This window comes from Pipra filicauda, unplaced genomic scaffold (genome assembly GCF_003945595.2).
Source record: "Pipra filicauda isolate LSUMZ 115617 unplaced genomic scaffold, ASM394559v2 scaffold579_size272245_pilon, whole genome shotgun sequence".
Classification (NCBI taxonomy): Eukaryota; Metazoa; Chordata; class Aves; order Passeriformes; family Pipridae; genus Pipra; species Pipra filicauda.
Genome location: NW_024104730.1, coordinates 36,267 through 48,608, shown reverse-complemented (window position 1 = coordinate 48,608; position 12,342 = coordinate 36,267). Strand labels below are relative to the sequence as shown.

At 67.5% G+C, this 12,342-nt stretch overlaps 3 protein-coding genes across 4 annotated transcripts; 1 reads left to right on the top strand and 2 right to left on the bottom strand.

Annotated features, from left to right (window-relative positions):
• The first annotated feature begins 1,348 nt into the window (after nt 1-1,348).
• Nucleotides 1,349-6,096, top strand: PGAP3 (post-GPI attachment to proteins phospholipase 3). 2 transcript variants are annotated; one of them, XM_027746975.2, is made up of 8 exons: nt 1,349-1,548; nt 2,290-2,387; nt 2,484-2,636; nt 3,250-3,312; nt 3,442-3,503; nt 4,085-4,221; nt 4,912-5,116; nt 5,521-6,096. In XM_027746975.2, the coding sequence occupies exons 1-8, from the start codon at nt 1,365-1,367 to the stop codon at nt 5,582-5,584; spliced, it is 966 nt and encodes a 321-aa protein (XP_027602776.1). In that variant the 5' UTR covers nt 1,349-1,364; the 3' UTR covers nt 5,585-6,096. The 2 variants fall into 2 exon arrangements, with proteins under 2 accessions (XP_027602776.1, XP_039243517.1); XM_039387583.1 differs by lacking the exons at nt 4,912-5,116; nt 5,521-6,096 and adding an exon at nt 4,416-4,871.
• Nucleotides 6,097-6,692: 596 nt separating this feature from the next.
• On the bottom strand, nt 6,693-9,125 carry PNMT (phenylethanolamine N-methyltransferase). Its single transcript, XM_027747001.2, is given in 4 exon segments — nt 6,693-7,235; nt 8,488-8,695; nt 8,878-9,097; nt 9,099-9,125. Coding segments are annotated over 4 exon segments (894 nt in total). The 3' UTR covers nt 6,693-6,796.
• Nucleotides 9,126-10,655: 1,530 nt separating this feature from the next.
• LOC114001709 (titin-cap) lies at nt 10,656-11,826 on the bottom strand. Its single transcript, XM_027747084.2, has 2 exons — nt 11,681-11,826; nt 10,656-10,911 (listed from the first exon to the last, which is right to left on the bottom strand). Exons 1-2 carry the CDS (start codon nt 11,824-11,826, stop codon nt 10,656-10,658), a joined length of 402 nt encoding a protein of 133 aa, XP_027602885.1.
• Between the last annotated feature and the right edge of the window lie 516 nt (nt 11,827-12,342).

Sequence of the window (12,342 nt, the reverse complement as noted above, 5' to 3'; positions counted from 1 at the left end):
CCGGCCCCGGGGCGAGGGCGCGCCGCGCGCTCCCGCCGCCCCCGCGCGCTCCCGGCGCCCCCCCCGGACCGCGACACTCCCCGCGCTCCATCCCCCCGGAGCAACGGGGGACCCCCAGCCCGGATCCCCCGCCGTCCATCCCCCGGGAACACCCGCGACCCCCGTTATCCCCTCCCATCCCTTGGAGCACCGGGGACCCCCCGCCCCCCGTGGTCCCCTGTCCCGGGGTCCTGCTGTGACCCCGCAGAAAGGGGGGTCGCCGGAATGGGGGGGACCCCCCCACACCCTGTCCCCTCACCTGCCCCGCTGGGGCTGTCACGGGTGCAGGGGAGGGGGGACAGTGATGCCACTCCTGGGTCTGGGGTCGGGGACAGTCCCGGGGGGTGGGGTGGGGACAGGCCTGGCACCCAGGAGTGGTCCTGGGGGGTCGAGGGACTGTCCTGGAGGGACAGGGACAGGGGCACAGTCCTGGAGTTCAGGGACAGTCTTGGGGGGACAGGGAGAGTTCTGGGGTGCGGGGACAGTGCTGGGGGTGCGGGGGGTCAGTCATGAGGTACAGGGTCAGTCAGGGACGATCCTGGGGTACAGGGACAGGGGGACAGTCCCGGGGGGTACAGAGACACTCCTGGGTGCAGAGACAGCCCTGGGGGACACTCCTGAATGATGGGGACAGTTCTGGGATGCAGGGACAGCCTTGGGGGGAATAGGGGGACAGTCCTGAATGACTGGGACAGTTCTGGGGTGCAGGGACAGCCCAGCAGCACCCGACGGGTCCCCAGTGAGGTGTCCCCGGAGCTGTTCCCTGTCCCTCCCCCGTCCCACCTCCACCTGCTGCCCTGGGCACACGCGGGAAGGGGGGAGGATCAGGACATGGGGTCCCCCAGGAGCATCCCCGTCCTCCACAGGGACCCCTCACCTGGGGACCCCCTGGCCAGGCACAGAGGGGCACCTCACCAGGGCGGGGTGCTGGGGTGTGACCTCCCCGTGTCCCCACGGGCCACCCCACGCCGTGCCCCCAAAGGGGCCACCGAGGGAGGACCCCCCCGCGAAGGGGGGTCGACGATCGGTATTGGGGGTCGGGGGTCCCCTCTGCCACGGGGTGATGGCTCCGTAGGGACAGGAACGGGGCATCAGCCACTCGACGCCCCCCGCCGTGCTGCCCGCACGGCCCCGGCCAGTGCTGGAGCCGCCCAGGACACGGCGGCGTCCCCGCAGCCCATCGGGGGGGTCCCCGAACCCCCCCGGGACCCCCATGGGGGGACATATCCCGTGATCCTCCACGGCCGCACGGGGGCGGCCTATCCCACAATGCCCCGCGCCCGCCGTGTCCGGGGCGGACCCGGAAGCGGCCGGGCCGGGCGGCGATGGCGGCGCGGCCCGCGCTGCTGCTGCTGCTGCTGGCGGCGGCGGCGGGCCCGGCCCGCGGCTCGCAGGGGGACCGGGAGCCGCTGTACCGGGAGTGCCTGAGCCGCTGCGAGCGGCAGAACTGCTCGGGGGCCGCCCTGCGGCACTTCCGGGACCGCCAGCCGCTCTACATGGGCCTGACAGGTACGGCCCCCGCGCGCCCATTGGCTGGAGCGGCAGAGGGACACGCCCCTCGGGGCGGGGCAGTGTAGAAGCCACGCCCGCCCTTCCAGGCCACGCCCCCGCCGGGAGGGACTGGAGTCAAACTGGGGAGCACTGGGGAGGGACTGGGATCAAACTGGGGAGCACTGGGGGGGAACTGGAGTCAAACTGGGGAGCACTGGCGGGGAATGGGTCTGGACTGGGTGACACGGGTTAAACTGGGGAGCACTGGGGTGTCCTGAAGCCTGGCTAGAGGCTGCTGGGCCATACTGGGGCTGCACTGGGAGGCACTGGGCCATGCTGGGGGGTCACTGGACCATGGCGGTTCTATACTGGGGGCCACTGGGCTGTGTTAGGGGTCACTCGGGCTATACTGGGGGGCACTGCTGGGCCAGACTGGTGGCTATTGGGCTGTTCTTAGTCCATACTTGGAGGTGCTGAGCCGTGTAGTGGGGCCACTGGGCCATACTGGGGGGCCACTGGGCCCTACTGGGGGGCCATTGGGCCACACTGGGAGCTGCTGGGCCGTGATGCTGGTCCCCATGGGGACGGCCGGGTGCCCTCCCCGCCCCCAGCACAGCGCTGGGGGGGTCCCCAGTGCCACAGGGCGAACCCCCCGCGCTGCCCCTCCCGTGGCGCCCCCAGTGCCGCCTGCCTGTGCATACTGGTGCATACTGGTGGGCACTGGGAGGCGCTGGAGGCTCAGCGTCGCCGTGCCCCCAGGCTGGACGTGCCGGGACGACTGTCAGTACGAGTGCATGTGGCTCACGGTGCGGCTCTACCAGCGCGGGGGGCACCGGGTGCCGCAGTTCCACGGCAAGGTGAGCCCGGGCAGGGGGGCCCGGCCCCCGCGGGGGGGATGGGGGTGGACGTGGGGGGGTCCCCCCGGCGCCGCTGACCCCGCTGTGCCCCCGCAGTGGCCGTTCCGGAGGTTCCTGTGTTTCCAGGAGCCCGCCTCCGCCCTCGCCTCCTTCCTGAACGGCCTGGCCAGCCTGGTGATGCTGCGGCGCTACCGCGCGGCCGTGCCCCCCGCCGCGCCCACCTACGGGACCTGCACCGCCTTCGCCGGGGTGAGACCCGCCTGCCCGCCGCCCCCTGCACCCGCGGCCCTCCCTCTGCCCTCCCCTCCCTCCCTCTGCCCTCCTTTCCCTTCCTTTTCTCCCCTTTCCCTTCCTTTTCTCTTTCTTTCCCTTCCTTTTCTATTTCTTTCCCTTCCTTTTCCTCCCTTTTCCCCTCCTTTCCCTCACTCTTCTCCCCCTTTCCCTTCTCTTCCTTCTTCCCTTCCTTTATTTCCTTCCTTTTTCCCTTCTTTCCCCCTCTTTTCCCCTTTTTCCCCTTTCCCCCTTTCCCTTTTCCCCATTTCCCCTTTTACCGTTTCTCCTTTTCCATTTTCCCCTTTTCCTTTTTAACATTTTCCCTTTTTCCCCTTTCCCTTTCTCCCCTTTCTTCCTTTTTCCCCCCCTTCCCTTTCCCTCTTGTCCCCCCCTTTCCACATCCCATTCCCCCCCCCTTTCTCCAGCTCTTTTCCATAACCAGCTGATCCCACCAGCTCCAGCTGCTCCGTCACTCCCACCTCATTCTCAGGGCCCTCGTTCCCCAAATTGGGGGGGTCCTGACCTGGGGAGGTTTGGGGTTCTGACCCTCATCCTTCCCCCCCCAATCCCACCTTTCCCCCTTTCCCAGGTCTCCTTAAACGCCTGGTTCTGGTCCACGGTTTTCCACACGCGGGACACGGCGCTGACGGAGGTGAGGGGGTGACACCCCGGGGTGTCCCCACACCCTGGGGGGGGTCTGTGTCCCCCCCCCTTAGAGGTGTCAGACCCCTGCCACCCCACCCCTGCTGCCAGTTGGGCTCATCCATCCCAAATCCCACAGAAACTGGATTATTTCTGCGCTTCGGCCGCCGTCCTGCACTCGGTGTACCTGTGCTGTGTCAGGTGGGCACTGGGGGCACTGGGACTGGACTGGGAGGTGCTGGGACTGGACTAGGGGGCACTGGGTCCAACTGCAGCTGGGCTGACAAGTGCTGGGCTGTACTGGGAGCCACTGGGCCATTCTAGGGGGTCACTGGGCCATGCTGTGCGGTCACTGGGCCATACCAGTTCTGTACTGGGGGTCACTGGGCCATGCTGTGCGGTCACTGGGCCATGCCAGTTCTGTACTGGGGGTCACTGGGCCATGCTGTGCGGTCACTGGGCCATGCTGTGCGGTCACTGGGCCATACCAGTTCTGTACTGGGGGTCACTGGGCCATGCTGGGGCTGTGTTAGGGGTCACTTGGGCCATACTGGTGGGCACTGGTGGGTCTTGCTGGTGGCTGTTGGGCCATCCTTGGTCCATGCTGGGAGGTGTGGGCTGTGTAGTGGGGTCACTGGGCCACACTGGGGAGCCACTGGACTTTGCTGGGGGAGGTGCTGGGCTCTGTTGGGCCAGTTTGAGTGTCACTGGGCCATACTGGGGGGGTCCCTGAGCCATCCTGGGGGCTCACTGGGCCACCCCCCCGCCCCCTGTCCCCCCAGGACGCTGGGGCTGCAGCGCCCAGCCTTAATCAGCATCTTCAGGGCCTTCCTCCTCCTCTTCCTCACCTGCCACATCTCCTACCTGAGCCTCGTGCGCTTCGACTACGGCTACAACCTGGCGGCCAACGCGGCCCTGGGTGAGCTGGGGGGCACTGGGGGGCACTGGGGGCACTGGGGCTGGGCTGGGGGGTGCTGGGAGCCACTGGGCCATGCTGGGGCTGTGTTGGGGGTCACTCGGTGCCTCCCTGTCCCTGAGCCCCCCTGTTTTCCCAGGGATGGTGACCCAGGGATGGGTGCTCCCCCTGTTCCCGAATCCCCCCAGTTTTCCCAGGAATGCTGACTGGGGGGGCAGGTTCCAGCCTGTCCCTGAGTGCCTTATTTTCCCAGGAATGCTGCCCGTGGTTGGGTCACCCCCCTGACCCTTCCCCCCCCCCCTCCATTTTCCCAGGAATGCTGATGGGGGGGTAGGTCCCACCCTGTCCCTAAGTATCCTATTTTCCCAGGAATGCTGCCTGTGGTTTAGGTCCCCCCCACCACCCCTTTTCCCCTTGTTTTCCCAGGAATGCTGCCTGTAGTTAGGTCCCCCCGTTTTCCCAGGAATGCTGATGGGGGGGTAGGTCCCACCCTGTCCCTAAGTGTCCTATTTTCCCAGGAATGCTGCCCGTGGTTTAGGTCCCCCCCCCCGCCCCTTTTCTCTGCCCCGTTTTCCCAGGAATGCTGCCCGTGGTTTAGGTCCCCCCCCCCGACCCCTTCCCCGCCCCGTTTTCCCAGGAATGCTGCCCGTGCTTGGGTCCCCCCCTGACCCCTTCCCCGCCCCGTTTTCCCAGGAATGCTGACGGTGGGCTGGTGGCTGCGCTGGTGCCTGGGGCACGGCCGGCGCCTCCCGCACGTGTGGAAATGCGCGGCCGCGGTGCTGCTGCTCCAGGCGCTGGCGCTGCTGGAGCTCCTGGACTTCCCGCCCCTGCTCTGGGTGCTGGACGCCCACGCGCTCTGGCACATCGGGACCATCCCCCTCAACGTGCTCTTCTACAGGTCCGTGACGCCCCCTCCCCGCTTAAAATCGGGGGGAAGGGGCACCCCGAGGGTCCCGATGCTTCAACGCGGGGTTTTTGGGGGGGACTTGTGGCTCCCCTGGGGTGGTGGGAGTCTCATCTTTAAAGCTGAGGTGCTGAGGCTGTGGGGTCCCCCTCTTGAAATGGGGGTGCCCTTTGGTCTGTGGGGTGCTCAGTGGCCCCCTCTTGAAATTGGGGCCCCCCTGAGTTTGCAGTGGGGTGTTGGGAGAGACCCCATTGCTGCACCCCCTGAGCCCCAGGGTGTGTCTGTGCTCAGTGAGGGGTTCAGGGCTCCTCCAGTCCCCCCCTTCCCACCTGGCACAGGCAGCTGGGGGGGCTGTGGACCCTAGAACCCCCCCCCACAGCCCCCCGTTTGTCCCCCAGTTTCCTGATGGATGACAGCCTCTACCTCCTGAAGGCCAACTCCGACCTCCTCAAAGTGGACTAGAGCTGCTGAAGGGGGGAGAGGAGAAGCCCCTCGTGCCCCCCCCAGGGTCCTGCCCTGCCCTGTGCCAAGTGACCCCCCCGGCTCCCCCCTGCCACGGCCTCCTCCTCCCCCCAGTTGCCTTCTGAGGTTTGTTCTTCTCCCCCCCCCAAAACCCTGTGCCCCCCCCTCACCCCTCCCTGGGGGGCTGGGGACCCCCAGTGCTGGTGCACAGGGGGCAAGGGGCAGCTGAGCCCCCACCCCTGGACCCCCCTGGGGCTGAACCATGAGGTGACAGTGGTCATGGTGGGGAGGGGGACACGTGGGTGACTGTGGGGGGGTGTCTGTGCACTTTGGGGGCCTTGCTGGGCCCTGCTGGGTGGCTCTGGCAGGGGTGGGGGGTGATGTGTGGGTGCCTTGGGGCTGGGAGTGCCCCCCCGGCCCAGAGGGGCTGTGCCCCCCCTGGGGCTGTGCCCCCCCCACTCCCCTTGCCTGGGTGTGCTGTGGGATGTGAATAAAGCTGAGTTCAGCCTGTGCTGGGTTATTGCCCCCCCTGTGCCCCCTCCCTGCCCCAGGGGCACCCTGTACCCCCAGTGCTGGCCCCCTGCACCCTCTGTCTGCCCCCTCACCGTGTGCCCCCCTCCCCTTTGCTGTCACCCCACGAGGCACCCCAGATCTGCTCCGTGTGCCCCATATCCCCCCTCTTTGTGCCCCAGCATCCCTTGTTGTACCCCAAACCCCCCTGCCACGCACCCCCTGCCCACCCCATACCTGCCCTGCCCTGCCCCCCATTTCTGACTCTGCTCCTACCCTCTGTGTGCCCCAAAACCCCTTGTGGGGTGTGCCCCATATCCCCCCCACACCGTGAACCCCCCACCCACCCCCATACCTGCCTTTGCCCTTCGTGTGCCCCAAACCATCCCTGTGAGTGTGCCCCAAAATTCCCTCATGGTGTGCCCCAAACCCCCTGCCACGCCAGGCACCCCCTTCCCACCTCATCCTCACCGTGCCCCGATTCTCTCATCACACCCTCCCCTCTGCCCTTCACCCGGGGGTCCCTGCCCCACCCAGGATCTCCGTGTGCCCCCTCCCCACACACCACCCCCTCCCCACACCCCTCACCGCCTCCGGCTCTGCCACAACCTCAACCTTTATTCCGGGTCCAGGGGGGGTGTTCCCCACGCCCCCAAACGCAACCGCCGGGGGTCCCGGGGTCGAGTTTCCCCCCTGCTCCTCTCAGTGCCCCTGGGGGGGTTTCTGGGCGTGGGCGAAGAACACCCCGTGCACGTCGTCCACGCCGGTGCGCAGCGCCGGGGGCATCTCGTAGCTGCGCAGCTCCCGCAGCGCCAGCCCCGCGCCCGCCAGCGCCGCCCGCACGTCGGCCAAGGCCAGCGGCACCACGGGCAGCCGCGCCGGCCCCGCCAGGTAGAAGGACTCGCCTAGGGCCCCCAGGAGCAGCGCGTGGCCCCCCGGGCGCAGCAGGGACCCCACGTGCAGCAGCGCCCGCGCGAAGGCGGCGCGGTCGGGGCTCACGGCCTCCAGGCAGAAGGCCGAGAGCAGAGCGTCGGCCGGCGGGTCCAGGGGGGCCCCCAGCGGGTCCGGGCGGTGCACGTCGATGGGCAGGATCCGGCGGAGGCGATCCCGCAGCCGGCGCTCCTTGTCCTGCCACGGCTCCCTGAGGGGTGGGGGAGGAACGGCGGGAAGGGGGGAGTGGGGAGGGGTGTGTTTGAGGGGGGATTGATGGGGGGGCACAGGGATGTGGATTGCCCCAGAACCCACCGGGATGTGGGGATGGGATGAACCCGGCACGCACAGGGAGGTAGGGATGGGATCAGTCCAGAACCCACAGGGATGTGGGGATGGGATCGACCCAGAACCCACTGGGATGTGGGGATGGAATCAATCCAGAACCCACTGGGATGTGGGGATGGAATCAACCCAGAACCCACAGGGATGTGGGGATGGGATCAGTCCAGAACCCACAGGGATGTGGGAATGGGATCGACCCAGAACCCACTGGGATGTGGGGATGGAATCAACCAGAACCCACCAGGATGTGGGGATGGGATCCTGTAGGGATGTGGGAATGGAATGAACCCAGCACACACCGGGATGTGGGGATGGGATCAGTCCAGAACCCACAGGGATATGGGGATGGGATCCTGCAGGGATGTGGGAAGGGAACGAACCCAGCACACACAGGGATGTGGGGATGGGATGAACCCAGAACCCACAGGGATGTGGGGATGGGATCAATCCAACACACAGGGATGTGGGGATGTGGTCGACTCAGAACCCACGGGAATGCGGGGACAGGATCCTGCAGGGATGTGGGAGTGGGATCGTGCAAGGATGTGGGGGTAGGATCAATCCAGAACCCCCAGGGACCTGGGAACAGGATCTTGCAGGGCTGGACCCAGCACCCGCAGGGACACAGGGACAGGATCCCCTGGGGATCAACCCGGCAGCCAGGTGATGGGAGGGGATTGGGTGGGGATTGATCAGGAACATGCAGGATTGTGGGGACAGAATCCCATGGATGTGTGGGGCAGGGATCTTGCAGGGATCACCCCAGCATTCACAGGGGTTGGGGGGGGGGGGCCGTGATCTCCTGGGATTTGGGGACGTGATTCCTTAGGGATCATCCCAGCATCTGCAGGAGCACAGGGCCGTGATCCCGTGGGATTTGGGGATAGAATCCCTCAGGGATCATCCCAGCATCTGCAGGAGCATGGGGCCGTGATCTCATGGGATTTGGGGACAGAATCCCTCAGGGATCACCCCAGCATCTACAGGGATGTGGGGCTGTGATCCCGGGGGGCCTCGGGCACACAATCCCGCAGGGGCCACCCCAGCACCACCCCTGTCCCCTTTTACCCCCCTACAACCTCTCCCACCCCCCACCCGCGCCCCCCACGGCCCCCTACCCGCGGCCCTCGATCTTGCAGACGTGCTGGATGAAGGGGCTCCAGTCGAAGGCTCCGGGGTCCCCCCGCACCCACCGGCCCAGCTCCTCCCTGTTCACCGCCAGGTAGTCGGTGGCCACGATCTCCTCGAAGTGGTCGCAGGCGCTCAGCAGTTGGTAGATGGTGGGGCCCGAGCCCACATCGATCAGGGTCTGGCCCCGGATCTCACCTGGGTGTGAGACATGGAGGAGGGAGGTCCCACACCCACCCAGGGGACTGGGAAAACCCGGGCGGGCGATGGGAGCTGCCCCCAGGGTGGGAGGTGGGCGCGGCGGACACCGAGGGTGCCCCGTGCCTCGGTTTCCCTGCCCCGCTGCAGGGCTTTGGGGGGGTCCCCGAGCCCCCTCTCACCGCTGGCGAAGGTGTCGGCGAGGCATCGCAGCTTCCAGGGCACCACGAACTCCTCGGAGGAGAAGTCGGCGCGGGGGGGGAGGTAGTTGTTGCGCAGGTACGCGCGGGGGTCGAAGCGCTCGTAGCCCTCGCGGAGCTCGGCCAGGCTGCTCATGGCGGGGGGGCTGCGGCTCCCGCACCCGGGAATCGCCTTTTATCCCTGTCCGGGCCCGGGGGGGGCGGCGGGGAGCCGTGACGGCCCCATCCATCCAGCCCCCCGTCCCTCCATCCATCATCCATCCCGGCTCCCAGCCGTCCATCCATCCCCGATAACTGGGTTAGCGCCGGAGCCCCGGAGCCATCCCGGAGCTGATAACGCTCTGCTGCCCTTCCCGGGCTGAGGGATCCAGGAATCCTGTCCCAGTCCCTGCGTCTGGGCCACTGTGACCAGCCCTGCACTGCCCCAGGGCTGGGAATGCTCATGAGTGTCCCATGGGATGGGAATGGGGAGGAATTGGGTTGGGGATAAGGATGGAAAGGGTTTGGGATGGGGGGGGAGAAACGTGACGAGGATTGGGAAGGGGATGGGAATGGTGTGGGATGGGGATGGGAACATGGAGGGATTGGGATGGAATGGGATGGGGATGAGGGTGGGAAGGGTTTGGAATGGGATGGGGATTGGAGTGGGGGAAATGGAATAGGGATTGTAATGGGGATAGGAAGGGTTTGGAAAGGGAGTGGGATGGAAAAGGGATGATAGGGATGGAAAAGGGATGATGGAGATGGAAAAGGGATTGGAATGAAGTGGGGCTTGGGATGGGAAGGGATTGGGATGGGGCCTATCTGAGCTCACCATCACCAGTGAGCTGAGTGTGCTGGACCCCAGCCCAGCCCTGGTAGGAGCTGCGCCATCTCTGCCAGATCCCAGTGCTCCCAGTGCTCCCAGTGCTCCCAGCACTCTGGGACAAGGAGCAGGGTGAGACCCACTTGTGGGGCTGGGGGGGGTGTTTGAAGACCCCAAATCCTGCCTGTGCCGGAGCTGTAGGTGGGTGAAGGGGAAGGGACAGGCGGCTCCTGGGAGGAAGGGCCGGGAACGGGGCCGGGATGGAGCCAGGCTGGGCTCAGGGAGGGCACAGGGCCTGGCAGGGGCCCAGGGACAGTGGGATCCAGACGGGAACAGCTAATCTGGGCACGGGGGCCATCCTGGATCCTGGCACCAGGGCGGGCGACAACGGGGGGGTTATATAAGCACAAGGGGCCCCCCCTCCCAAATCCGCCCCCCCAAACCCCGCAGGACACCCGTGTCCCTGCAGCTGCTGTGCCTCAGTGTCCCCCATCCCACAGCAGGTCCCTCCCCCTAAGCCTCGCCCCCCCCAAAGACACCTCCTGCACAGCGTGAGCCTTTTATTGCCGTACAAAGACCACCGTTTGTACAAACCCAGCCCACCCCCCCGCCCCCCGCAGCCCCCCCAGGGCCCCCCTTCGGCCCCGGGCAGGTCTCAGCGCTCCTCATCTTCACATTCCCGTCTCTTTGCCAGGGAAACTGAGTCACGCCGGTGCTGCCGGGAGCCCCCCGAAGCGCGGGAGGCCCCCGACCCGCAGGGACCCCGTCCCGACCGGCCCCCACCGCGCCCTCAGCGGGGTGGGCTCCCAGGCGAAGGGGAGCCCACCCCCACCTGCCCCCTCCCTCCTGCGCTGCCTCTTCGGGGTGGCTGAGCAGACCCAGGTCTCTGGGTCTCCCCAGCCCCCCAAAATCAGCCTCGTGCCCCCCCAACCCCGACCCCAACCCCCGTCCCCGCTCAGCCCCGCTGGGCCTCATGGGAGAGGGAGCGGGAGAGGGTCCGGGGGAGCCCCCCCTTGGCTCCGCGGAGGTCTGGGGGGGCGAAGAGGGGTACGGGGAAGGTGCGGGCGTAGGGCAGGAGGTGCTGGGCCAGGGGTTGCCCCAGGACCCCCACCCGGAGCAGCCCCCAGGGCGAGCGCTGCTGCAGCACCCGCACGGCCCCGCGCTGCTCCAGCGACTCCCGGCGCGCCGTGTCCACCTCCCGCCGGCACCACCTGGGCACGGGGCATTTGTGAGGGTCAGCACAGGGACCCCAGAGCCCCGTGGGAACTCCCCCGGCCTGCTTTTGCCTGTTAGGGGTTACCCCATCCCACCAGGAGACCCCCCCCATGTCCTGCACCACCCCCCTGGAGACTCCTGTCTCCCATCCCATCCCGTGGGGACCCCCGGAGACCCCCATGTCCCACTCCATCCCACGAGGACCCCTGGAGACCCCCTTCTCCCCTCCCATCCTGCAGTGACCCCAGGATACCCCCATGTCCTGCACCGCCCCATGGCCCCATCGGGGTCCTTGGACCCCCCTATAACCCCTAAACCCTACAGAAATATCCCACTTTGGGACCCCTGGAGTCTCCCACAGCCCCAAGAACCCATGGAAACCCCATAGTTTGAGACCCTTGGAGCCCCCCGAAGCCCCATCAGGACCCCTGGAGCCGCCCACAACCTCAAAACCCCGTGGAACTCCATGGAGCCCCCCACAGTCCCCAGACCCCATGGAAACCCCATATTTTGGGGCCCCGTGGAACCCCCCAAAGCCCCCCATCACGACCCCTGGAGCCGCCAACAACCCCAAGACCCCACGGAACCCCTAGTTTGGGACACCTGGAGCCCCCCACAACCCCAGGACACCACGGAAACCCCACATTCCGGGATCCTTGGAGCCTCCCACAACCCCAACACCCCATGAAAACCCCCCTGTCCCTTGGTGTCCCTCGCCCCCAGCACCCCCGTGCCCCCCTGTGCCCCCCTGGCCGTGCCCCTCACCGTTCCTCGGGCCGGGTGCTGAGCTCCAGGTCCAGCCACTCGGCGCTGAAGGTCTCTCCCCTGCCCACGTCCCGCTCGCTGACGGAGCAGCCCAGGCGGGCCGAGAGCCCCCCGCCGCAGCCCCCCACCACGCCGGGGCCCACCATGGTGCCAGTGCCCCCCCCCCGCGCCCGCCCCGCTTTTATGGCCCCGCTCGGGCTATTTTGGGACGTGTCTCTGGCACGGCGGGCACGGGACGGTGCCAAGGAGGGGGTTTTGGGGGGGTGGCACTGCTGGCACGTGTCACCCCTGCGTGTGCCACCCACGGGCGTGTACCCCCCCCACTGCCAGCAACGTGATGGCACCGGCAGGACCCCCCCTGGCCCCTGCCCAGGGCACGTCCGGCCTTTCCCTGCCCCCGGGACCCCGGAGGGGGTCGATGAACGTGGGGTGCCACTGCCAATGTGGTGCCACTGCCACCCTGTGCCACCAGAGGGACATCGGGGGCCCTCCCTCAGGACAAGGGGGGTTCTGGCTGCAGGGCCCCCCAAACAGGCTGTTTATAGGGCCTCCCCCAGGTTGTTTATAGGGCCAACAGATGGGTGCCTGCCAGGTGCCAGCGACCCTGGGCTCACAGGCACGGGGCTGGTGACAAGGGGGGGACGTGGGGCTCCAGCCACCCC

What these genes read in the sequence shown, in the direction of transcription:
- PGAP3 (XM_027746975.2), top strand. Translation starts at nt 1,365, where the DNA reads ATGGCGGCGCGGCCCGCGCTGCTGCTGCTGCTGCTGGCGGCGGCGGCG. An exon ending in CCTGCACCGCCTTCGCCGGG is followed by an intron (nt 2,637 to 3,249) that starts GTGAGACCCGCC and finishes CCCCTTTCCCAG; the next exon opens with GTCTCCTTAAACGCCTGGTT. An exon ending in GGGACACGGCGCTGACGGAG is followed by an intron (nt 3,313 to 3,441) that starts GTGAGGGGGTGA and finishes CAAATCCCACAG; the next exon opens with AAACTGGATTATTTCTGCGC.
- LOC114001709 (XM_027747084.2), bottom strand. Translation starts at nt 11,826, where the DNA reads ATGGTGGGCCCCGGCGTGGTGGGGGGCTGCGGCGGGGGGCTCTCGGCC. An exon ending in AGCACCCGGCCCGAGGAACG is followed by an intron (nt 10,912 to 11,680) that starts GTGAGGGGCACG and finishes CCCCGTGCCCAG; the next exon opens with GTGGTGCCGGCGGGAGGTGG.